Source organism: Balaenoptera acutorostrata, chromosome 6 (genome assembly GCF_949987535.1).
Source record: "Balaenoptera acutorostrata chromosome 6, mBalAcu1.1, whole genome shotgun sequence".
In the NCBI taxonomy this organism is placed as follows: domain Eukaryota; kingdom Metazoa; phylum Chordata; class Mammalia; order Artiodactyla; family Balaenopteridae; genus Balaenoptera; species Balaenoptera acutorostrata.
The window spans coordinates 110,349,727-110,377,185 of NC_080069.1; the positions used below are offsets into that span (position 1 = coordinate 110,349,727).

General features: G+C 42.0%; 1 protein-coding gene across 1 annotated transcript in view; it reads right to left on the reverse strand.

The window, feature by feature from the left end:
- Positions 1 to 27,459, reverse strand: part of BRINP1 (BMP/retinoic acid inducible neural specific 1) — a 184,919-nt gene that overhangs the window by 125,734 nt on the left and 31,726 nt on the right. Inside the window, exon 2 of the mRNA XM_007178130.2 lies at positions 3,025 to 3,292. Within this exon, the coding sequence (XP_007178192.1) occupies positions 3,025 to 3,242 (218 nt within the window). The 5' untranslated portion in view covers positions 3,243 to 3,292. The remainder of the gene's footprint in view (positions 1 to 3,024; positions 3,293 to 27,459) is intronic.

Below are 27,459 nucleotides of genomic sequence, written 5' to 3' on the forward strand. Positions count from 1 at the left end.
TAAGCAGCTCCAAAATAAACAAAACCTGAGTCTGCAGACTCCAAGTCCAGAGTCCTCTCCGATATCCCATGCTGTATTTCCAAATGACAATATTTCATGGAATCACAGACTTTCAGAGAAGGAGAGGACCTTGGAGACCATCTTAGCGAACATTCCCCTTCCACAGATGAGAAAACAGGAGCTCAGAGAAGTCCCATTACTTGGCCTAAACCACACAGCGGGGAGGTGGGCGGATTGAGCCACCCTGGCTCTCTGCCTCCAGGATCAAGGATGCTGTCCCTGTACCCAGGCAGGTTCAAGTTCAGAAAACTCCCCCAGCCTCCACATGTCAGCTCAGACTTAGGAGTGGCAGAGCACGAACCTCGTGCACCCAGACTACTGTTTGTGCACAGTTTATTGCTCAGTGTGCAAAGCAACAGGAGAGAGGACTTCTGCTGGGATTTAATTTGAAAGGTTCTCATCATTGCCAGTGGCGCAAACTCCCCACCACGACTCTATGAGCTGAAGCCAGCCTCTGCCTGCATATGAATGAGGACAGAGATGGCCTTAACCCACTTAAGTGAGGAGAGCAGACTCCCTCCCAGTTTCTGAAGCTCCCAGATCACCCTGGGCTCTAGCCTGGATTCTAGGGTTGGGGGCACTGGCCGAAGCTTGAGGTCTAGGACATTTCAGAAAGGCTGGCTCTGTAGCCTCAGATAATATGGCACATGCTGGTAGTAAAGACTTTCTTTCATGATGCAAATGTCAATTTTCTAATGTGCTATGTCCATGTTAGCACACAGGAAGACACACTTCGAATCACCTGTGGACATGCTTTAGTGTTTCAACAAAGTAGTGAAGAGAAAACGTCAATTGACAACAGTCCTAGAGAGCACATCCTTGTTGGCTTTTGCTCTGGTCTGAACCTGGCCTAGATGAGCACACAAATCTCTGGGTACCTATTTGCATGTGTGTCCAGGTGAAGATTACAACAGGAGCCCCACCTAATCTTTCACACAATAGGTCCCAAATCAATGTTTATGATCTTCCAATTATGCCTATCCTGCACTTTCTCTTTTGTAGCACTTATACTGTGTGTGTGTGTGTGTGTGTGTGTGTGTGTGTGTGTGTTTAATTAATGTACTGCTATGAGAGCAAGGACCATGTTTTTTTTTTTTTTTTTTTTTTTTAATTTTATTTATTTTTATTTATTTTTATTTATTTATTTTTGGCTGTGCTGGGTCTTCGGTTCGTGCGAGGGCTTTCTCTAGTTGCGGCAAGTGGGGGCCACTCTTCATCGCGGTGCGGGGACCGCTCTTCATCACGGTGCGCGGGCCTTTTCACTATCGCGGCCCCTCCCGTTGCGGGGCACAGGCTCCAGACGCGCAGGCTCAGCAGCTGTGGCTCACGGGCCCAGCTGCTCCGTGGCATGTGGGATCTTCCCAGACCAGGGCTCGAACCCGTGTCTCCTGCATTAGCAGGCAGATTCTCAACCACTGCGCCACCAGGGAAGCCCAAGGACCATGTTTGTTTTACTCGCCATCGTGTCATCTGCCTTAAACACAGTGCTGGGCCTCTAGCTGGTGCTTAATAATTATTTGAGGATTAAATAAAGGAAGGAAGGAAAAACTAGATGACCAGGGGCCTGACTTCTGGATTAAACTCCATCATTTAATTAACCATGTGACCTTGGTTAAATCTTATATTTAATTTTAGAGCTAGAAAGGATCTTAGAAATCAGCTTGTGGGATAACTGCAAACTTTTGTTTTAGCAGTGGAATCCAAGGAAAAGCATAGGTGAAATATGAACACAGAAGCAGATGCAAACTTTCCTTTGTATAAGGGCCAACTTTCAAACTCGGATTTGACTATTCAGCACAGAATCACAGGCATCTGCAGCTGGTAGCAAATTCATGAATCATCCATCCCTAGTCCACAATGCCACACAATGTGCAAAGGAGATATGCACATTTTCATGTCAAATACATAGAAGATGTAAGACCCGAATTCACGGCTTCCCAGTTGCAGGTTAGGATTTTTTCCTCCACCATGCTTCCTCGTCTCCTATTCCAGTTGGCCCAGAAGTGTTCCTTGACCTTAAGACAAAGCTTAAGCTGTCTTAGAGAGAGCTCTAGAGAGTTTTTTGCATTCTCCAATTTATTTAAGTGCACATTTTTCATGTCCTTATGATACAAGGCAGAACAGAAATCACTCTGGGGATGCAGAAATGAATTATATATAAGTCCTGGCCTCACAGAGTTTCCAGGTGAAAGAGAAATACAAGAATGGTATTTCTCCAAATGGTTGACAACTAAAGAGGTATAAGTGTAGAGAGCTGTGGAAATATCAAAGAGAGGGTGATCAAGTGGAGTGGGGAGAGTCCAAGATGGTTTCTTAGACTCTCAAAGAGGAAGAATTTGGGGCTAAGTCCTTTTGGGATGAGTAGGATTCCAAAAGGCCAAAGACCAGCTCAGACTTGCTCAAGAAAGAGGTTTTCACTGAGTGTCCCTACTTGTTTCCAAATGTGTGAATATGTTTGGGTAGGATATTTGCTATATTAATAGCATCTGCAAAACAACACGGCCTACACCTGATGTAACTGACTAAAAATACTGTCTGTGACTATGGATGCAGATAAACCAGGGCTTGAATCCCAGTCCCACCACTCACAGACTGTGTGACTTTGGACAAGTTATTTCACCTAGCAGAAGCCCAGTTACCCCTTCTATAAAGTGGAGAAAACAAATAGATGCTATCTCTGATGTTACTGTAAGGTTCAATGAGATAGTGTACAAAGTACTAAGCACCATGCCCAGCACACAGTAGTAAGTACTCAAAAAATATTAGCTATTCTCACCATTGCTAATCTCTTGCACAATGTAATAAATTAAATAGATGGATAAATAAATAGATAAATTAATAATGAAAAAGTGCATAACAGCCTTGGCCCAGACACTCCTCCATACAGCAAGGCCCATGCCAATGTGTGACCTCCAAAAGCACTCAGTGAATGAAAAGCAAAGGCAAGCTTAGCCCAGCTCTTACCTGTATATTTTATATCTGGTTGTAAATCCTTGACGGTGTCTTTCCACAAAGGATAGGTAGCTCCTGGAGTGGTGGAAAGGCCCCCTGTCTGAAATAAGCCAATCAAATTCCTTGGAGACATGTTGGTCTGTCCCAGCTGGTTCCTGGTGGGAGGGCTGCACTGAGATACGGCCCCATACAAACAGGAAGTAGAGGAGCTCAACAAACCTCCAGTTCATGCTTTTCTGCCGGCCTTTTTCCTCTCATTCTTGCTCCATTCTGTGGAGTCCTATGAAGAAAAGAATAAAAAAGAGAGAGAAAGAAAGAGGAAACAAAAGAGGGAGAGAGGAAAGGGGGGAGGGTGAAGCAAAATAAAAGGAAGAGAGAGAGAGACAAAGGAAAATTTTTTAAAATGCTCTTAACACATCATCATAATCCTTTACATCAGTAGAGTGTGTCAGGGTTACAAAAATCAGTGCAGTTTCTGGTTAAGAGCATGGCATCTATGGACATCTGGGCTTGCATTCCTGCTTTGTTGTTCACATGTTCTGTGAACATGCATGAACACGTACAAACTGCTGAATCTCTGAGGGATGCAGTTTCCTCATCCGTAAAACAGAGGACGGGCTTAAGCGCCTGCATCTTGGCACCTGGCACATCGTAGGTATTCAAGGCATAAGTGTTGAAAGAGTGAAATGAATGAATGCAGAAACAGAGTCTCCTACAGCCAGGAAGGAACTTGGAGATAGAACTCCAGTATCCATCCCACCCGCTATCTTCACAAACAACCTGAATCTCACAGCAGGGACTCGGTGAACGAGAATCCCTTTCTCTCCTCCTCTCCCACAGACATGCACCAACTGAACACAGGCTTTGCTTTTGCATCATCAGGTGAGCACAAAAAGTCTTGGGATGCATCATGATCACGACCATCCGGGTTGAATACCTTACAGATGGAGAGTTTATGGAGCTCATTTGAATGCACTTCTACAACGCTTAGTGGACTGTCTCCTTCACCCCAAGGAAATGTAACTAGAGGATCCACCCATCAGTGACTCTGAGCCTCGAGGCTCTCTTGTACTCAGAAGGGGAACTAAAAGCCAAGGAACAAGTGGGGTCTCGCCCGCCTCTTTTTTCGGTGGTAGCACAGCACAGGGGTGCCATGTTGGAGAAATGCTTAAGACTAAGGGAGAGCTTAAGTAGGGGCTCCTTGGAAAATTCACGAGTTTTGTTTTTATCATCACAACATCATTCTACTTGCTAGTTTAACACTGTGCTGTCTATGTCCACCACCCCACTTAGTCTAGAAGAGCTTATCTTACTCTACACTGAAAGGTAGCTGGGAATGCAGGTTCCATCAATTATAAACTGTATTATTTCAGGCAAGTGATTTCACTCCTCTGGGCCTCAGTTTCCTGGTCTGTAAAATGTAGTTAACAATAGCACCTACACCCAGAACTAGCATGAGAATGAAATGACACCATTCATGTCAAGTGTCCCATGAAGCACCTGACGTTTTCAGGAAGTGCTCAATAAGTGGCATCAGTGATGATGAGGACACAGATGATGACAAATCTTGATGCTGGTGATGCCCACCCAGTCCCTGCCGGGGGCGTCTTTGCTCCTACTGGCCCCACTGCCCCGCCAGATCCTGTTTATCCTTCAGTAGCCACTTGAGGTCAGGTCCTCAAAGGTCATTTCCTTTTTCTATTCCTCTCAAAAATTGTTAGTTGTTCCTTTCTTTCAGCTCTCGTTGCTCCTTTATATAACTGTATGTTAGTACTTACTATCTTTTATTGTACTTATTTGTTTGTGTCCATTTTGCTCATGGGGCTGTGAGTCTTTAACTGGCAAGAATCTTTAAAAGACTGTTTCTATATACTGCTGGCTGTGTGACTCTGGACAGCCATGGCCTCTGTCTAGATCTCAGATTTTTATGTCTAACATTTAAAAACATGGTGAGGGGCTTCCCTGGTGGCACAGAGGTTAAGAATCTGCCTGCCAATGCAGGGGACATGGGTTCGACCCCTGGCCTGGGAAGATCCCACATGCTGCAGAGCAACTAAGCCCGTGCGCCACAGCTACTGAGCCTGTGTGCCACAACTACTGAATCCCGTGTGCCTAGAGCCTGTGATCTGCAACAAGCCACAACAATAAGAAGCCCACGCATCGCAACGAAGAGTAGCCCCCGCTCGCCGCAACTAGAGAACGCCCGCACACAGCAACGAAAACCCAACACAGCCAAAATAAATTTATTAAAAAAAAAAAACATGGCGAGGACAAAACCAATTTGTTGAGTGGAAAACCACGTAGAAACATGAAGAAATATGATCCCTTACTTGTCTACTCTTCCAGCTGAAAATGGGAAGAAAGTCAAGCTAAGAAAGAGAGAAAATCAAAAAAAAGAGAGATGTGAATTTCCGACCCAATTGGCGATTTCTCTCTGTGGTCCGACTGCACCATTTTATTATGAGTAGCTACAAAAATCTACTTGGCACTGCAGGCCCCAGGTGTCAGGGGAAAAGGAAAAAGGCATGTGAGCAGAGGAGTGGGCTGGTAGAAGCTGTGGCCTTAGGTTTTGTTCAGAGCCTAAAACAAAGACATACATGTGGAGTGCAGAAATGTAACAGCTCCAGCTGCCAAAACTGTCTGCCGGAGCCCACCTGAGTGGCAAGCAGGGGGTGGAGGCGATTGTTCAGAGATCCCGGCGGGGAGCTACAGCACATTGAAATCACAGCGTGTCACCCATCCAGCCCTTCTGCGTGGCTTCTGCTGTAAGTGGGTGCAGGGTGGGAGCCTAGGAGAGAATGCCCGGCTGTCAGACTGTTTGCAAGGAAACAGGATTCAGAACACTGCAGCTTGCAAAAGTGAAACAAGGCTAGACATGGAACAGCAGCGTGTGTGTGTGTGTGTGTGTGTGTGTGTGTGTGTCTGTGTGTCAGAGAGTAAGACCTCAGCCCCGAGTCCTAGAATTTGCTGAAATTTGAAAGATGGAATCCAGTGCTTTCATTCTGGCAGCCATTTCGCCACCTAAGGGACATCTTTGCTTGTCACAGCGGAGGGGATGCTAGTGGCATCTAGTGGGTAGAGGCCAGGGAGGCTGCTGCACATCCTACAGTGCACGGGATGGCCCCTCCCCCCACGACAAAGACTACTGGACCTAAAATGTCAGTGGTGCAGAAGTTAAATCCTGCTCTAATCCAACTCCTTCTTACAAGATCAGGACCTGAGTGGCTGACTGGGCTAGACTCCTGTCTTCCAGCTCCTGGTTTTCATGCTGCCACACTGTCTCGGCCGGGCAGTGGGCCAAGACGGGTCAGTAGCTGTGTCTGAACCTCCTTTGTAGTTGGGAGTCTACGATACAATCTACATCTCAGCAAGTACACATGAGTGCTTCACGGAAGAAGTCTGAATATATCTCTGTTGGCTCAGAAAATCACAATAATCCACAGAACACTAAAAGTGAACATGGGAGTTTCTATGAGGTACATTTGAATAGAAATGGACATTTTGTTGGGCAAGAGCAAGGATTAGTACGTATGTTACCTAAATACTGTCATATCATGACAGACACAGTGATTCCCATTCTGTAAACAAGCCCAAATTAGCACCAACTGTACTGGAGACTTGGGTTAATATAAGGGTCCCATGACTGATATTTATGTAGCATCTATTGTGTACTTGGATCGAAAAATGTCTGTTCTCTTGGCAGTAGCCAAAGCATCCAATTCAGACTAGATGTTAACAAAGGTTTCTTCCCTGAGGTGGGTACAGCTCTCCCATTTAACAGATGAGCATGCTGGAACTTGAAGACATTAAATAACTTTCCCAAGCTTGCAGGTCCTAAGTATTCAAGAATCTAACCCGTGTATATCTCATTACGGGTATAGTTTCCACTACATCCCCACCCTCACCCCACCCAGCTGAAACTAGATCCTGCCCTCTAGAGATTCAAAATATTGTGGAGGAGTCACACCGAGGCCTGAGGAATTCTAGTATGAAATAGGCTGTCATAAATACTATAAGCAAAGAAAAATGTCCCGTGGAAGAATAGAGGCCAGAGATAATTTTCCAACCAAGAGACCTGGAAAGGATCCTTACAAGAGGTGGTATTTGAGCGGGGCCTTCATAGCATGTAAGGTTTTGGTGAGTAGAGATGAGCAAAAGGGAATTTCAGCAGAGCAAGTGCCATACAACAAGTCTTGGGGGTGGGAGAGGGCAGAGTGATGGAGTGTGTGCCCAGAGTAGCACCCAGGTGGCAGAGGCTTTAGTGAGATTTTAGGACCCATGTAGGGCCTTCAAGCACCTGTATCTCCCTCTGAATCAAGCACCTGTATCTCCCTCTGTATCTCCCTCTGAAGCAAGGACTGTATATTTCATTTCTGTGCTATCCACCAAGGGCAAAGCACTGTAGATGTTCAATAAATTCATTCATTCATCCATTAACATGTTTAGTTGGAAATTAAACAGTGAGCAGGGCTTCTTTTCTGTTGGGTTGGGAGAAGTAAACAAATGAGCAGTAACTATACGTGTGATGGTGAGCAGTGCTCTAAAGAAAACCAAAGCAGATAAGACGGGATTGAGAGTGCGGCTGCTGCTTTACATACAAGGTGTGGAGGAAAAGCTGCTCTGATGAAGTCACCTTTGAGAGGCGACCTGAAGAAAGCGAAGGAGTGAGCGATGCAGAGCTTCAGGGAAAAAGAAATGTCAGTGGAAGGAAAGGAAAGAGTGGGTCAGCAACCGTTTGCATTTCGATATAGTCAGAGGCCAAGTTGTAGTTCAGTCTCCTGCAGGGAGCTTACAGTTTCGTTGCGATGCAGTCAGTATGAGGAAGGAATCACCAATCAATTAACTGAGCATTTACTATGTGCTGTTTTACACATGTGACCTTGTTGCAATACGGAGAGGTTATGGTCCCCATTTACATGTGGGGGGAGGGGACACTAAGGCCCGGAAAGGATAAGTAACCGGCCCAACATCACAAGCTGGCAAATGGCAGAGTTAGAATTGGAGGCTGTGCTGTCCACGTTGGGAGCCACTGACCACGTGTGGCTATTGAACACTTGAAATATGGTTCGTCCAAATCAAGACGTGCTGTAAGTATGAAATACACACCCACCAGATCTCAAACACTTAGAGGAACAGGATGTAAAATATCTCACTGATATTTTATATTGGTTACATGTTGAAATAGTACTATTTTGGATGTACTGGAGTAAATACAATATATTATTAAAATGCGTTTCATCTGTTTCTTTTTAATTGTTTTAATGTGGCTGCTAAAACTTTAAAATTACACATATGGATGGTATTCTATTTTCACTGGGCAAGACAGGGCTCAAACGAACCTTTTCTGCTCTATGACACCACCTGGAAAGGTCACTCATCCATCTCCTTTTGTTTTGTTTGTTTTTTATCTTGTTTTTCAAGTATAGTTGATTTACAATGTTGTGTTAGTTTCAGTTGTACAGCAAAGTGATTCAGTTACACTTACATGTATATCTATTTTTTTCAGATTCTTTCCCCTTATAGGTTATTACAAAATATTGAGCGTAGTTCCGTTCCCTGTGCTATACAAGAGGTCCTTGTTGGTTATCTATTTTATATATAGCAGTGTTATATGTTAATCAAAACCTCCTAATTTAACTCACCCCCCTTCCCCTTTGGTAAGCATAAGTTTGTTTTCTATGTCTGTGGGTCTATTTCTGTTTTGTATATAAGTTCTTTTGTATCATTTTTTTAGATTCCTTCTCCTTGTTTTTATTAACATTTGGAGAACCCAATTCACTCCCCACTATGACTGATTGAGCACTTGCCCCCTCCCTTCAAAATCAACAAACAAACAGACAATAAATACATTTCAAATAAAAGCTCCCACGCTCACGGCCACATCTCTCCATCCCCATATCCCAGAGACAGCCCTGGATATCCACCACCATGCATTTCAGAACTGTTGCTTTCCCAACATTCATAAAGGGAACATCCTGCCACTGGGTTTTAGAGCCTGTGAAAGAGAGGCTGGTTCTATTTCCGAGCACCGTCCTTGACCTGACTGTGACCTTCCATGAGTCACAGGCCGGCTGCTGTGAGGGGCTCTGGTCGGCGTGGAGCTGCGGATGTGGGCTGAAGCACGGAGAGCACGTCGGCTGAACCATGCTATATATACGCCTGCAGTGTCATTAAGGGAACGGGTTCATCCCACACAGAGCACATTCTCTAATTGTTGCCACTGTAAATTATTTACATCCGAGGAGCATGCAGGAGACAGAGAGGAGAGAAGGGCCTTCCAGTAGCAGTGTCACCAGCTTCTCCTCTGGAGTTTTCTACAGGGATTGCTGGGCCGTAGCTCACATTCGGGCCAGAGAGTGGAAGGGGATGCTTGCTCTGTCCCCACCCCTGGGGCCCTGAGGCTGATGACCCGATCTGAGATCACCCACAGTGCCTGCATCCTAAGCCTGGGTCAACCTGAGGAGCTCATCCAGGCTTCCAGATAAGACATCTCCCAGGAGATACAAACCTACAAAGCTGGGTGACCTTGAGCACATTAATAAACCCCTTTGCCTCAGTTTCCTCATCTGTAAAATTCAGGCAGTAACAGGAGGATAAGTACCTCCTAGGGTTCAGATAAGAATTAAATAGGACTTCAAATACAATTATTTTAGTCTAGGTTTGAGCCAAGACCAAGACAATAGCTATTATATTCTAAAGAGGGGTGCCTGACCACTATACAGGACGTATAAAAAAGGGAGCCAAAAGGCACTTTTTGAGATTCGTAACCTCTCACCCACAGGATAACATAGAGTGAGATGTCGGGATCACCAGTGGAGTCTGAGGGAGAACGGCCTGCCTGCTGTGAATCCCCCTACCCACTCCCACACAGCTCCCGGGGAGAGTCAGGGCCGTAGCCCTGCACCTCAAGCTTCAACAAGACCCCACAAAGAACACGATAAATGTCCCAGAAGCTTGGAGGAATATGGCAGATTGGTGTCTGACTCACACGGCAGAAATCTAAAAAAAGAATTCTAAAGAGGGAATTCTACAGAGGGCTGAAACCTGGCGGCGGAGTAGAGGCTGCAAATTGGGAAGTGCGTGCTGAGCTCCTGTGTAAAAGGAATGTTTCCCTCATGGATCGGAGGTGGGCCACATGCAAGAGAAAGCTAAAGTGGAGGGAAAGGGCACGCCAGTGTGAATGAAAAATGCTGTCTGCCACGTTAGTAAACAAAGGATGTTGCGGCCATCAAGCCACTACGGCCCCCTCAACCAAAGGTGCGCCCTGAGGGACTCAGGATGGGAGAGCACAGGATACTGGCCCTAGACAGCTAAGGTGCATATCAAAGGAATGATTCCAATGAGCCCAGGCTCTTGCACCTTAAGATACCTCAAGTCAAATTCATTAACTTGAGGTATCTGGTTTTCTTTGGTAATCAGTCATCTTTAGAAGTTCCAACCACCTGTTCTTTGTTGCAAAAATTCTTATATAACCTGGTTCCTCCCTTACCTCTTTGGAGCAATCTCTCAGAGCTCTCTGAGGGGCTGTGTCCCCGCTCAAGTCCTCAGTTTTGTCCGCCAAATAAAACATGATTCTCAACTTTTAGGTTGTGCTTTTTTTTTTTTCAGGTGACACCAGTAAGGGGAAAGTGGGATTGGCCTGACATTGATCAAAGGTCCAAGGAATGAGTGGTCAGCAAGCAGTGGAAAAGACGTGTATTTTCCTTCATCAACAGAATCACAAGTGAGAGATCTCAGGGAAGAAGGAAAGCTCCAAAGATACCCACCAAATGTTGTAAGTTAAAAAGGTTGGAACTAAACGCCTGCTAAGCCCACAGAGAACTGATGCACAGTTGTCAAAAAAGTACTAGTCAAGGAAGATTCTTGCTACCTCCTATCTCTCCATCCTTCACCAAATCCCGCACCTTGAAGACATCAAGATGAAGGTTAGCAAGAAGGAGGAGATAGGACAAAATCATTGGGAAAAGACAGGAGAAACTGGAGGAAAATTAAGTTTCCACTTTAAATGAAGTTTGATTTATTTTGTAACACACTGAACTGGAAACTTTAACTACTGAACTGCGACTATATGTGAGAAGTAGAGGTGAATAGAAAATTGTTGAACATAATTTGGAAAAATCATGGACTTGCCTTAACTTTCATCCAAATGCCAGAGGAAACCCGATAAAAGTAAGTTTAAACAGAGTGAGAGAAGAATTAAGTTTTTTTATTTGTCTTTGTTTTTGTTTATTTCCTGATCTTACTCTATGAATCCTATTTAGTCAAAGAAAAGATTTCACGAATTAAAATGCTTAACTCAGTGTCCAGCTCAATGCAAAAGTTCAATGAACTCCAATTAGTATTTACTAATCAGGGCACAGAAGCAGGAAAAAATATCAGAACTTCTAGTGACGTGTTTATTATCTACTTTCAATGTCAGCCCAAATATCAGACAGTCACAAGTCACCAATGATACTGGAATGAAGAATGCGAGCCCTACAGCATGAAGAAGCTGGGCTCCATCTTTCCTTCACTTTCAATGTCTTGTGATGCCCTGGCATTTATCTGTGCCTAGTGATATGCTGTTTACAATTATGTTATCTGATCTGAACTAAACCAACTCTCACAAAATAAGTAAGAGACTTAAAAAGAATCTGTGGATGACGTTAATGATAATAATTCAACCCAATGTGAGCAAGAAAACGGCAGAGGACCAGCCACATCACAATGCCAAACCAAAACAATAAGGATCAAATCATATTTTTCAAGAATTGTCCAGAAAACTCTAATTTGAAAAGATACACGCATCCCAATGTTCACAGTAGCACTATTTACGACAGCCAAGGCATGGACACAACCCAAATGTCCATTGACAGATGAATGGATAAAGAAGATGTTGTATGTGTGTGTATATACATACATACACACACTGTATATACACACACATATGTGTATATATGTATATACTAACATATATATATATAATGGAATATTACTCAGCCATAAAAAAATGAAATAATGCCATTTGCAGTAACATGGATGGACACAGAGATTATCGTATTAAGTAAATCAGAAGGAGAAAGATAAATATCATATGATATCACTTATATGTGGAATCTAAAAAGATGACACAAATGAACTTACTTACAAAACTGAAATAACCTCACAGACACAGAAAACAAACTTATGGTTACCAAAGGGGATAGCAGCATGGTGGAGGGATAAATTAGGAGTATGGGATTAACATATACACACTACTATACATAAAATAGGTAAACAACAAGGAACCTATATAGTTCCCTGTGTATAGCACAGGGAACTATACTCAATATCTTGTAATAACCTATAATGGAAAAAAATCTGAAAAAGAATATATATATGTGAATATATATATGTATAACTGAATCACTTTACTGTACACTTGGAACTAACACAACATTGTAAATTAACTATACTTCAATTTTTAAAAAGTCATTGACAGGGCTTCCTGTCCTGGCGCAGTGGTTGAGAATCTGCCTGCCAATGCAGGGGACACGAGTTCGAGCCCTGGTCTGGGAAGATCCCACATGCCGCGGAGCAACTAGGCCCGTGAGCCACAATTACTGAGCCTGCGCGTCTGGAGCCTGTGCTCCACAACAAGAGAGGCCGCGATAATGAGAGGCCCGTGCACCGCGATGAAGAGTGGCCCCCACTTGCCGCAGCTAGAAGAAGCCCTCGCACAGAAACGAAGACCCAACACAGCCATAAATAAATAAATAAATAAATAAACCCAAAAGTTAAAAAAAAAAAGAAAAAGTCATTGACAAATTAAAATTATCATCGAAAAAACCCCAAAAGAATTGGCCAAAACAATTTGAGATGATCAAGAGGACTAATTAAAATATGGATTTACATATACAATTATTAATGCTGATCCTTGCCCTAAGGGAACACTGAGCACTGAGGAGCTGTGATATTAGCTAGTGAAGGTAATATGCATAAATAATTCAGGTACATACATTAATAGGGAGGTACGTAGTCAAAAAATTTTACTGGGTATATGTGTGTGGTTAAAAACAAGCCTAGAAACCACTGGAATGAGTGTTCATTATAACGTGCATAGTTTATATTATTATTTTCAACCACATAATCAATTTCTCTAGGAAATCCCATAGGCTTTTCAAAATCAAAGTATCCCAAATGAAAGCCATCATCACTCTCTCAAATTTCCTCTTCTCATGGTCCACATTCAAGTGAATCATACAGTCTCCCAAATCATGCCTGTGATAAGACTTTTCCCAAATTCCTCCTCTACCCTATTCAACCATCTCCACCACCAAGACCACCATCACCACCATCTCCGCATCCTGTCAATTTCCTTTGTTTTCATATTCATCCACTTCTGTTGACAACTTTATCCTTCTCCTGTCTTCCCTGTAAACCTCAGTGTGATCCTTTACTTCTCCTCCCTCCCCTTATATACTTTGCTTCAGAAATCCATTCTCTCTTGCTATCTGCCATTCAAACATAGCGCTCTGACTTGGACTATCACAATCATCTTCCTGCTGGTCTTCCTGTTTCATGTATCAATATCTCTGCCACCTCCATCCTAAACACCACTCTAGTTGCCAGAGTGATCTTTCTAGATACAGATATGACCATGACACTCCCCTAGTTAGACAGATTTAACAATTCCTTACTGATCGCCTTGCCTCTTAGTCTTGCATTCAACATTCATGAGCTGGATCCTCTGTATACTAAGCTTTTCTAATTAACTTTTCCACCTCCCACCCTCAAGTCACCCTGTTCTCTAGATTCTCTCCCCAAGAGCACTGACTGAATACACTACAAATCATCATACTTTACTACCTCTGTGCGTTCTGTTCCTGATTCTTACAATGCCCATTCCCAGTGCCCACCTTTACAATGGGTTATTCATAATTTACATTATATTTAAATGCCTGAGTAAGAGTGAGTGAATGACAACCCTGCACCTACTATATGATAGATAATGTGCCAGACTGTTTCATATGCTCCATGGCATTAAATCCACAGAACTATCCTTTGAGACAGATAACATTATTTCTATTTTGCAGATGATAAAATGGAGACTCTTCTTAAAATATGTAGTTATGTTTGCAATGTCAAATAATTTAAAATGGCAGAACTGAACTTCAAACTTAGCCAGTTCTAAGTTCTATGACTCACTGCTTTAATATACTAGCTAAAGACCCACATCATCCTTAGTTGTAGTTTTCCTGTTTTGACAATTATGAACAACCACATTAATAAACAGAATGGCTGATAAGTCAAACTGAGGCATAAAACTTCTGGAAATGTTGAATCTAAGGAAGGCCATGAAAATCTGAATGAAAATGGAAATATGTGGAATACTTAGTTTAGTAATTTTGGGGGATCCTAAATACCATTTTTTTAGTAATTAATAATATAAGTTATGTATAGCGTCTTTTTCTTCATAAATATTTCATTTGGAGCCAAATGAAATATTTGGAAATGTGAAGATCTAAATTCAGTGAAGCTGCCTTTTAAGTGTTCCTTCAAAATCGTCAACAGTCTCCGCAGGAGATATTTCAAAAAGGAAAGTGAAATTAACATTTTAGAATGTCTTTTCTAAGCCAGTTTGGAAAAATCCAAGAAATATTTGTTGACTCCTTATATTTTAATTAGCTCTCACAGCCCAGAGTAGGAGGTGGGCACAAAAATGGATAAATTAAACATAATGGGTGGAACCAGAGAGTTGGCACCACAAGCAACACCTTTGGGGGGAGACCTTCAAGATGGCGAAGGAGTAAGACGTGAAGATCACCTTCCTCCCCAAAAATACACCAGAAATACATCTAAATGTGGAACAACTCCCACAGAACACCTACTGAACGCTGGCAAAAGACCTCAGACTTCCCAAAAAACAAGGAACTCCCCACTTACCTGGCCGTGTGGCTGACAGGGTCTTGGTGCTCCAGACGGGTGTCAGGCCTGTGCCTCTGAGGTGGGAGAGCCAAGTTCAGGACATTGGTCCACCAGAGACCTCCCGGCTCCACATAATATCAAATGGTGAAAGCTCTCCCAGAGATTTCCATCTCAACACTAAGACCCAGCTCCACTCAACGACCAGCAAGCTACAGTGCTGGACACCCTATGCTAAACAACTAGCAAGACAGGAACACAACCCCACCCATTAGCAGAGAGGCTGCATAAAATCATAATAAGATCACAGGCACCCCAAAATATACCACCAGATGCGGTACTGCCCACCAGAAAGACAAGATCCAGCCTCATCCACCAGAACACAGGCACCAGTCCCCTCCACCAGGAAGCCTACACAACCCACTGAACCAACCTCAACCACTGGGAACAGACACCAAAAACAACAGGAACTAAGAACCTGCAGCCTGCGAAAAGGAGACCCAAAACACAGTAAATGAAGCAAAATGAGAAGACAGAATACACACAGCAGATGAAGGAGCAAGGTAAAAACCCATCAGACCAAACACATGAAGAGGAAATAGGCAATCTACCTGAAAAAGAATTCAGAGTAATGATAGCAAACATGATCCAAAATCTTGGAAATAGAATGGAGAAAATACAAGAAATGTTTAACAAGGACCTAGAAGAACTAAAGAGCAAACAAACACTGATGAACGACACAATAAATGAAATTAAAAATTCTCTAGAAGGAATCAAGAGCAGAATAACTGAGGCAGAAGAACGGATGAGTGACCTGGAAGATAAAACAGTGGAAATAACTACTGCAGAGCAGAATAAAGAAAAAAGAATGAAAAGAATTGAGGACAGTCTCAGAAACCTCTGGGACAACATTAAATGCACCAACATTCGAATTATAGGGGTCCCAGAAGAAGAAGAGAAAAAGAAAGGAACTGAGAAAATATTTGAAGAGATTATAGTTGAAAACTTCCCTAACATAGGAAAGGAAATCCTCAATGAAGTTCAGGAAGCACAGAGAGTCCCTTACAGGATAAATCCAAGGAGAAACGTGCCAAGACACATATTAATCAAATTATCAAAAATTAAATACAAAGAAAAAATATTAAAAGCAGCAAGGGAAAAGCAACAAATAATATCCAAGGGAATCCCCATAAGATTAACAGCTGATCTTTCAGCAGAAACCCTGCAAGCCAGAAGGGAGTGGCAGGACATATTTAAAGTGAGGAAAGGGAAAAACCTACAACCAAGATGACTCTACCCAGCAAGGATCTCATTCAGATTCGATGGAGAAATTAAAACCTTTACAGACAAGCAAAAGCTAAGAGAATTCAGCACACCAAACCATCTTTACAACAAATGTTGAAGGAACTTCTCTAGGTAGGAAACACAAGAGAAGGAAAAGACCTACAATAACAAACCCAAAACAATTAAGAAAATGGAAATAGGAACATACATATCGATAACTACCTTAAATGTAAATGGATTAAATGCTCCAACCAAAAGACATAGACTGGCTGAATGGATACAAAAACAAGACCCTTATAGCTGTCTACGAGAGACGCATTTCAGACCTAAGACACATCCAGACCAAAAGTGAGGGGATGGAAAAATATATTCCATGCAAATGGAAATCAAAAGAAAGCTGGAGTAGCAATTCTCATATCAGACAAAATAGACTTTAAAATAAAGACTATTACAAGAGACAAAGAAGGACACTATATAATGATCTATCCAAGAAGAAGGTATAACAATTGTAAATATTTATACACCCAACATAGTAGCACCTCAGTACATAAGGCAAATGCTAACAGCCATAAAAGGGGAAATCAACAGTAACACAATCATAGTAGGGGACTTTAACACTCCACTTTCACCAACGGACAGATCATCCAAAATGAAAATAAATAAGGAAACACAAGCTTTAAATGATACATTAAACAAGATGGATTTAATTGATATTTATAGAACATTCCATCCAAAAACAACAGAATACACTTTCTTCTCAAGTGCTCATAGAACATTCTCCAGGATAGATCATATCTTGGGTCACAAATGAAGCCTTGGTAAATTTAAAAAAATTGAAATCGTATCAAGTATCTTTTCAGACCACAATGTTATGAGACAAGATATCAATTACAGCAAAAAATCTGTAAAAAATACAAACACATGGAGGCTAAACAATACACTACTAAATAACCAAGAGATCACTGGAGAAATCAAAGAGGAAATCAAAAAATACCTAGAAACAAATGACAATGAAACCACAATGACCCAAAACCTATGGGATGCAGCAAAAGCAGTTCTAAGAGGGAAGTTTATAGCAATACAATTCTACCTCAAGAAACAAGAAACATCTCAAATAAACAACCTAAACTTACACCTAAAACAATTAGAGAAAGAAGAACAAAGAAGCCCCAAAGTTAGCAGAAGGAAAGAAATCATAAAGATCAGGTCAGAAATAAATGAAAAAGAAATGAAGGAAACGATAGCAAAGATCAACAAAACTAAAAGCTGGTTCTTTGAGAAGATAAACAAAATTGATAAACCATTAGCCAGACTCATCAAGAAAAGAAGGGAGAAGACTCAAATCAATAGAATTAGAAATGAAAAAGGAGCAGTAACAACTGACACTGCAGAAATACAGAGGATCATGAGAGACTACTACAAGCAACTAGATGCCAATAAAATGGACAACCTGGAAGAAATGGACAAATTCTTAGAAAAGCACAAACTTCTGAGACTGAACCAGGAACAAATAGAAAATATAAACAGACAAATCCCAAGCACTGAAATTGAGACTGTGATTAAAAATCTTCTAACAGGGGCTTCCCTGGTGGTGCGGCGGTTGAGAGTCTGCCTGCCAATGCAGGGGACGCGGGTTCGGGCCCTGGTCTGGGAGGATCCCACATGCCGCGGAGCGACTGGGCCCGTGAGCCACAATTGCTGAGCCTGCGCGTCTGGAGCCTGTGCTCCGCAATGGGAGAGGCCGCGACAGTGAGAGGCCCGCGCACCGCGATGAAGAGTGGCCCCCGCTTGCCGCAACTGGAGAGAGCCCTCGCACAGAAACGAAGACCCAACACAGCCATAAATAAATAAATAAACAAATAAATAAAATTAAAAAAAAAAAATCTTCTAACAAACAAAAGCCCAGGACCAGATGGTTTCACAGGCAAATTCTATCAAACATTTAGAGAAGAGCTAACACCTATCCTTCTCAAACTCCTCCAAAATATAGCAGAGGGAGGAACACTCCTAAACTCATTCTATGACGCCACCAAAACCAGACAAAGATGTCAAAAAGAAAGAAAACTACAGGCCAATATCACTGATGAACATAGATACAAAAATCCTCAACAAAATACTAGCAAACAGTCTCTAACAGCACATTAAAAGATCATACACCATGATCAAGGGGGGTTTATCCCAGGAATGCAAGGATTCTTCAATATACAGAAATCAATCAATGTGACAAACTATATTAACAAACTGAGGGAGAAAATCCATATGGTCATCTCAATAGATGCAGAAAAAGCTTTTGACAAAATTCAACACCCATTTATGATAAAAACTCTCCAGAGAGTAGGCATAGAGGGAACTTACCTCAACATAATAAAGGTCATATATGACAAACCCACAGCCAACATCATTTGCAATGGTGAAAAACTGAAACCATTTCCTCTAAGATCAGGAACAAGACAAGGTTGCCCACTCTCACCACTATTATTCAACGCAGTTTTGGAAGTTTTAGCGACAGCAATCAGAGAAGAAAAAGAAACAAAAGGAATCCAAATTGGAAAAGAAGAAGTAAAGCTGTCACTGTTTGCAGATGACATGATACTATACATAGGGAATCCTAAAGTTGCTACCAGAAAACTATTAGAGCTAATCAATGAATTTGGTAAAGTAGCAGGATACAAAATTAATGCACAGAAATCTCTTGCATTCCTATACACTAATGGTGAAAAATCTGAAAGTGAAATTAAGGAAACACTCCTATTTACCACTGCAACAAAAAGAATAAAATACCTAGGAATAAACCTACCTAAGGAGACAAAAGACCTGCATGCAGAAAACTATAAGACAATGATGAAAGAAATTAAAGATGATACAAACAGATGGAGAGATATACCATGTTCTTGGATTGCAAGAATCAACATTGTGAAAATGACTCTACTACCCAAAGCAATCTACAGATTCAATACAATCCCTATCAAACTACCAGTGGCATTTTTCACAGAACTAGAACAAAAATTCACAGTCTGTATGGAAACACAAAAGACCGCGAATAGTCAAAGCAATCTTGAGAAAGAAAAACGGAGCTGGAGGAATCAGGCTCCCTGACTTCAGACTATACTAGAAAGCTACAGTAATCAAGACAGTATGGTACTGGCACAAAAAAAGAAATATAGATCAATGGAACAGGATAGAAAGCCCAGAGATAAACCCACACACATATGGTCACCTTATTTTTGATAAAGGAGGCAAGAACATACAATGGAGAAAAGACAGCCTCTTCAATAAGTGGTGCTGGGAAAACTGGACAGCTACGTGTGAAAGAATGAAATTAGAACACTTCTAACAGCACACAAAAAACTAAACTCAAAATGGATTAAAGACCTAAATGTAAGGCCAGATACTAAAAAACTCTTAGAGGAAAACATAGGCAGAACACTCTATGAAATAAATCACAGCAAGATCCTTTTTGACACACCTCCTAGAGAAATGGAAAACAAAAGACAAATAAACAAATAGGACCTAATGACAATTAAAAGCTTTTGTACAGCACAGGAAACCATAAACAAGACTAAAAGACAACCCTCGGAATGGGAGAAAATATTTGCAAATGAAGCAACTGACAAAGGATTAATCTTCAAAATTTACAAGCAGCTCATGCAGCTCAATATCAGAAAAACAAACAACCCAATCCAAAAATGGGCAGAAGGCCTAAGTAGACATTTCTCCAAAGAAGATATACAGATTGCAACAAACACATGAAAGGATGCTCAACATCACTAATCATTAGAGAAATGCAAATCAAAACTACAATGAGGTATCACCTCACACCAGTTAGCATGGCCATCATCAAAAAATCTACAAACAATAAATGCTGGAGAAGGTGTGGAGAAAAGGGAACCCTCTTGCACTGTTGGTGGGAATATAAATTGATACAGCCACTATGGAGAACAGTATGGAGGTTCCTTAAAAAACTAAAAATAGAACTACCATACGACCCAGCAATCCCACTACTGGGCATATACCCTGAGAAAACCATAATTCAAAAAGAGTCATGTACCACAATGTTCATTGCAGCACTATCTACACTAGCCAGGACAGGGAAGCAACCTAAGTGTCCATCAACAGATGAATGGATAAAGAAGATGTGGCACATATGTACAATGGAATATTACTCAGCCATAAAAAGGAACAAAATTGAGTTATTTGTAGTGAGGTGGATGGACCTAGAGTGTGTCATACAGAGTGAGGCAAGTCAGAAAGAGAAAAACAAATACCGTATGCTAACACATATATATGGAATTAAAAAAAAAAAGTTTCTGAAGACACTAGGGTCAGGACAGGAATAAAGACACAGACGTAGAGAATGGACTTGAGGACACGGGGAGCGGGAAGGGTAAGCTGGGACGAAGTGAGAGAGTAGCATGGACATATATACACTACCAAATGTAAAATAGATAGCCAGTGGGAAGCAGCTGCATAACACAGGGAGATGAGCTCAGTGCTTTGTGACCATCTAGAGGGGTGGGATAGGGAGGGTGGGAGGGAGAAGCAAGAAGGAGGAGATATGGGGATATATGTATATGTATAGCTTATTCACTTTGTTATAAAGCAAAAACTAACACACCATTGTAAAGCAATTATACTCCAATAAAGATGTTAAAAATAAATAAATAAATATAATGTACCAGGGCAAAAATAGGGTATACCCAGTATTCTGTGGAGCATGGAGCCCCAAGCTAGGGTCTCGAAAAATGCTTCCTGGAGATGAAATCCAGGAGAGGAGTTAGAAGATAGAGGTGCATCTGTGAGGTGACTAAATGCGGGGCCTGCATTTCAGGCCAAGAGAGAAGCATATAAAAGGAATGAAAGATTCTGTTGTGAGTATAAAATCTACAAACATTTCAAAGTTACTGCAGTGGCAATTTTGAAGCATAGAATAACAGGAGATGAAGCAGAAGAGCTAAATGATGCTCTTTTTTTATAATCATATCTTCATGCACAACCAGTTTCTTGAAGACATACATTCTTCTCCCCTCTCCCCTTGTACGCCTAGGAACTGGAACCAATCATATGGTAGGCACTAAATTCAGTATTTACTGAATGAATGAACTGAACAAATCAAGAGCTAGGGTTAGCCCTATAGGATCACAGTGAACCAATGAAAGCTTTGAAACAGAGCAGTTCTATGTTAGAGTTTCATTTTCAGTGGGGTAGTAGATAGATTTAAGAAGGGACAAGGATAAAATTGAGGAGGCTATTATAATAGTCTAGGCCAGATGTGGTCTAAAGAAGATATATTTGAGAGACAAAGTTAAAAAAAAAATTGAAAGGCAAAATTAGCAAGATTTGGTGACTATCTGGGAGAGTGGGATGAAGAAAGAACAATGTCTCTGATGACTTCTACTTCTGGTTTGATGATTAGGCTGATAACGATGTCATTCGTGATAATAAATGATAGTGAAAAATCAATGGATTTGGAGTGAATAATGACAAGTTTCCTGTTAGACCTGTTGAGTTTGAGGTGTCTGTTGAACATTCAAATCAGAATTTTCAGTAGGCTATAGAATCCTTCAGTACAGATCAGAAGAGAGGCCAGGACTAGAGCTAGAGGTTTGTAAATCAACATGAACTAGTGGTAGTTAGAGCTCTGGAATTGGCTGAGAATACCCAGTGAACACGTGTGAGACAACAGTCATGGAAACAAATACGGAGCCGTGCTCACAGTTAGGCGAACTGAAGAGGGAAGGCCCCTATGAAGTACAGTGAGAAGGGATGGTAAGGGGGGAGGGGAAGAATCATGAGAGGATAATGTCAACAAAGTCAGGGGAGCAGAAATATTTAAGAAGAGCCTCAAGTTTCGAAAAGCTACAGAGTGGTCCAACATAAGGAATGAAAATGCCTCTTGGACTTCAGAATACAGAGGTGGTTGGCAGTTTTCATCGCCCTGATGGGAACGGAAGATTCATTGAAAGAGATGAAGGCATGCAGGGACATGAATAAATGGAGCCATAACGTGTAGGGTACTTGGCAGAGGAGGAAAGATCAAAAAAGCAGTAGTCAATGCTTCTCCTTTCACTCCACCAAGGAGGGAAGCAAACAGTCAACGAAAGGATGAGGATTTTTAAAATTTATTTTGTTGAAGTATAGTTGATTTGCAATGTTGTGTTAATTTCTACTGTACAGCAAAGTGATTCAGTTATACATATATACATAAATATAATATATATATATATATATATATATATATATATATATATATACACACACACATTCTTTTTTTCATATTCTTTTCCACTATGGTTTATCACAGGATATGAACTATATATTGACTATAGTTCCCTGTGCTATACACTAGGACCTTGCTGTTTATCCATTCTATATTTAAAAACTCAGAGGACAGATACAGAATTAAAGAAGAAAAGAAAAATATGGGAGGGAAAGGAAATTAGTACTGATTGAAAGAACAGCATGAGGGCTGGAACTGGGGTGGAATGCCAAACTGCACTGGCCACTGGGAATCAAAAATAAAAATAAAAAAGTGTCTATGGCTTTAGGGGGCCATATGCTGGTGAGGGACCCCAAATTGCAAAACAGTGTACCGAGTTTTATCAGACACCTGAATAAAGGGCTGTTGGAACAAAGGGAGGGGAAAAGTTAACTCAAACACAACCAGTTCAAGAAGACTTCCCAGAGGTGCTGAGATTTTTCTTGGGCTCTGATGGTTCAAGATTTTCCAGCTGAAGGGAGAATAAAGGACTTAATAGAAGAAGGTATTTCAGGTAGTGGGACTAGTATGAGGAAGAGGCATGGAACCATCCAAACCCACCTACTGGGTGCAAATCACTAAACTAGATGCTGCGTGGGATACAGAGATGAGTAAGAAAAGGTTGCTCTCCCTACAGAGGCAACTGAAGATCCTGGAGTCAGAAAGGGATGCCAAAGATGGGAACCGGCACTACACGGGTGCTCAAAATATAATTATTCAATAAATAGTGTTCTGCTGAGTTGATGGCTGAATTCTTCCTTGTGGCTAATCTATTCTGAATACTCAGTGGAGCAAATAAATAAAACACGTTTCCATCTGAGCCTAAATTTCAGCACTTACTCTTCAAAATCTCTGACCCTTGGCTTCATGTTTCCAACAGGTCACTAATAAAAGCAGATGAAAGTTTCCTGGTGGATCCATTTGGATAGAAGCTCCTGGGGCTCCGCTAGTTCTTGTGCAATGGCTTCATTCCTGTACATGGTGCTTTAAAAGAATGAACTAAAAGGACTGTTACAACTCCTGCTTGTCCATGACAATCATGGAACCCAAAGAAGAAGGCAGGGGACACACATCTGAGGGTTTAAGCAGGTGCTGGCTTGGCAATCACGGATTTTAAAAAGTATGGTCAGTTTGGAGACTGTAAGTACCTTCTCTTTTAAGGTACCCCTCATTCCATCCTTGCATTCCAGCAAGACCTCATGCTGCAAAGGGATAGAGCTTCCCTTTGATCTCAGAGGCACTTTTAACATATGTAGGGCAGAGATTTATACCTCCCATTCCAGAAATGAGAAATTAACATTCAGCAAGGGGACATCAGTAAATCATTTTAATACAACATATATAATTCACTTAGCCCTCAAAACAAACCTCTGAAGAAGGTATGATTATTATTCCCTGATTATTATTCCCATCTAATGGGAGAGGAAACAGAGGCCAGAAAGGTTCAGTAATTTCCCATGGTCTCAAAGCTAGTGTGTTATTCTGTTTTGCTTTTTTTGTTTATCTTTTTAACCTTAATCCAGGGTGAGTTTGGTTCTCTACCGCTAGCAACACACAAAGCCCTACCAGATAACAGCAATTTCTCAACACAAAATGCACTTTTAATAAATGTTCCAGGTGAATATTATGCATACTAAAGACCCACTGTGTTGGCAGGGGATGGGGGTAGGTAGGGTCCTCTGAGGCCATTGCTTAACCCAAGGAAATGCCTTACTGTTGTTGGAATGTCAAGTATCACCATGAGCTAGAATCAGGATCCTTCCTATTGTCCTTCAAATCCCAAATTAAAAAAACATTGCACTGTCTGACTTTTAAGGGCCCAACTAGTCCCATCTGTGTGATTTCGAGAAAGCTTCATTACCATTCTGAGCATCTGTCTTCCTATCTGTGTTGCTATATTTAGGAAATCTGGATTTAATCATTTTAGCCACCATTTCTGAGTCCTTCCTATACTGATGATCACGATGAAAATAATTTATAAACATCTAGTATATGACGGGAGCTGTGTCAAGAACTTTACAAACATTATTTCAGTTGACATCCACAATACCAATGGGATAGATGTGGTAGATTATTTTAATGGTCCCAGATCACCCCTCCCTATAATCAGGTACTTCCTCATGGAGTTTTCCAGCTCTTTTGCTAAAGGGGTGAAGTCTACTCCCCATTCCTTGAATCTGGGCTCATCTTTGGAAGTCCCTTTGGTCATTAGAATGAGGCAGAAGTGATGCTGTGCTAATTCTGAGCCTGTATCTCAAGAGACCCTGTGGGTTTCTGCTTAACTTCTTGTATTTCTGTTACCGCCACAAAACAGATGTGACAGGTGTTTCAGAAGGAGGATGAAAGACAGTCCAGCTAACATGCCTCAGCCAAGCCAAGCTTAGAGCAGGGCCCCAGCTGAACAGCAGGAGCAAGAAGAGGTCAGTCTAGATCAGTGAGACTGGGTTAGATGAGTGGGCCCCTGGCTGACCCACAGATACATGAGCTTTTCCATTATGGTTTATTACAAGATACTGAATATAGTTCCCCATAGATACATGAGCTTAATAGTAAATGCCAGTTATTTAAAGCCACTGAATTGGTGATGAGGAGGGGGAGGGGGGTGAAGGGGAGGGTAGCTAACAGACACACTAGGGAATATTACTATTCCCATTTTGTACATAAGGAAACTGAAGGTCAGTGAAGTTCAGTAACTTGTTCAAAGTCACATCATGGATAGTAGGAGTCAGAGTTGAGATGGGATTCGAGGTGTCTCCAAAGTCTAGGCTCTTAACCCCACACTGCACTGTCAGCTACTGGGCTGAGGAATCTGGTCCCCAAGCCAGTCATCCTTAAGCTAGTGTAGATTGTTGAGTCCTGAGCAGTCTTTATAAAATGCACTTTCCCTTCCAGACTTCATCATAAATTCTGAAGGTGAAATCCCAGAAGCCTTAGTCTTAAAAAAAACCCAGATGATTTTAATGTGTTTCTATGGATGATTGGCCCATATTGGGAGTAAGACAGGAGGGCTAGTCCTGAAAGAGGGGGGCACTAAATATTCACAGAGATTCCCTCCTTCTCAGAGGCTGTGAATGTGTAGTGTAACTTAATCCATCTATGCATAAGAAAGGAGGCTTGCAAGTTTTAAGCCAGAAAGGAACAAGGTGTTTCATTGGGAGCTTGAGGAAAGAAGAAAAAAAATTGCATCTTTTGGATGAAAGGACCCTTAATCTTCAAAACACAAACCATTTTTCCATACCAAAGCCCGTTCAAGCCTAGGAAGTCTGCTGAGGCCTCAAGTCAGGCAAACAGCTTGTGTTTTGCAGATTAAGGAGCCTTTGACCCAAAGGATCCATTTTTGTGAAACTCTAAAGGAAACGCCCGGTCTGTTTCTAGCTGGCACACTCCCTGACAGAGGCGGCTTTAAATGCGGTCCCAGAAGACAACTGGCTGCTGCCCTGCTGGCCCTGGGGCCTGGCACACAGTAGGCAGACAGTCGAATGGGAAAGCTCCTAAAACAGATCCTTTGCCCCAAAGTACCATACCTGCTTCCTTGCCAGGATGCCCCAAATGCTCACTACAGAATAACCACAACTTTGAAATATTGAAAGTCCCCGTTCAAGGAAAAAGGCTAATAATAGCAAGCAGCAGGAACGGGCATATATCTAACACTCTCGAACTGAGGGGGCACATTACCTCATCTGAGCCTCACAACAACACCATGTCACCTGCAGGATGCGGAACTGAGTCCTCACTTCATAGACAAGGAAACTGAGTTCCAGGGAGTTGAAGCGGTGAACCTAAGGTTACCCAAGCATGGTGTCCCGCTCCTTCCTAGATTCAGCCTCAGGCCCGGAACCATCAGCCCAGATAAAGCCTGAGGCAGGCGTATTTATGGAGGATAAATTAGAGGATGCTATGAGGTTTAACTGACCTTGGCTGAGACCTGAGGCTGAGTCAGGATGCCTGAATTCTAGCCCCACTCCTAATACCACTGCAGAGGCAACACAGGGTAACTGGTATCCCCATGTCTCTGGAATCTGGTCTCTACACCTATAGAATCAGGAAGTTTGGTTTGGGTGTTTTCTTAGATTTCTTCCAAATTTAATATTGTCTTGGGCTATGATTCTATGCTAGTGAAATGAAGAAGAAATTTACACAGAAAGAGAGAGAAAGAAGAAGAAAAAGAAGGAGGAGGAGGAAGGGGAGGAAAGAGAGGGAAGGAGGGAAGAAATGCGGGAGAGAAGAAGGAAAAGAGGAGAGAGAGAGCGCGCACCATGTTCAACTCTGGCTTGCCTTGGATGAGGGGAAATTATTCCAGACAAGAGGGATGGAGTCTGAGGAAGTGAATGGATTTGATTTGTGTAAGCCTTAGGAAAGCAAATATTACTGAAATGTTGGCTGACCGCCACTGACTTCCAAACAGAAAATGGCTTCCAGATATACTGTGTGTGCTCAGCAGGGTCTGTCAGAGTGAGTGATGGGGTGGTCGTGCACTGCTGGGGAACAGGGAGAAAATTATAATGGTCTCCTGACAGAGACCAACAGGAAGAGCCAGCCCAGGAGGAGGAGAGAAAGCTCAAGCTGGGCCTCCCTCAGAAGGCTCAGGTAATTTACACAAAACCCACAAAGCGCTCTGGAAATGGTTAACCTGAGATTGTTTGAGCCAAGTCACCATTCTGGATGCCATGAGAGTTGGTCGGTACAAAAGCACTGGTTTGGGAGTCAGGATGCCCGGGCTCCAATCCCAGCTTGGCTTCTGATTCATCGTGTGATCTGGGTCAAGGCTCATCCTGACCATGGACCTCAGTTTGTCCGTGTAGGAAACAAGTGGGGCTTTCAAATGATCCCTAAGGGCCTTTCTGACTCAGGCATGCTATGACATACGATGATCAAATATCAGTGACTTTCCCTCATTCAACAGGTCCTTACTGGACACTTTTCATGTGCCGGGCGTCATGCTTGAGGATGAGGTAACTGACATCCATAAACCTAAAACTGGCTTTCTGAGATCATCAACACTCTACTAAGGCAGGGAGGCACCC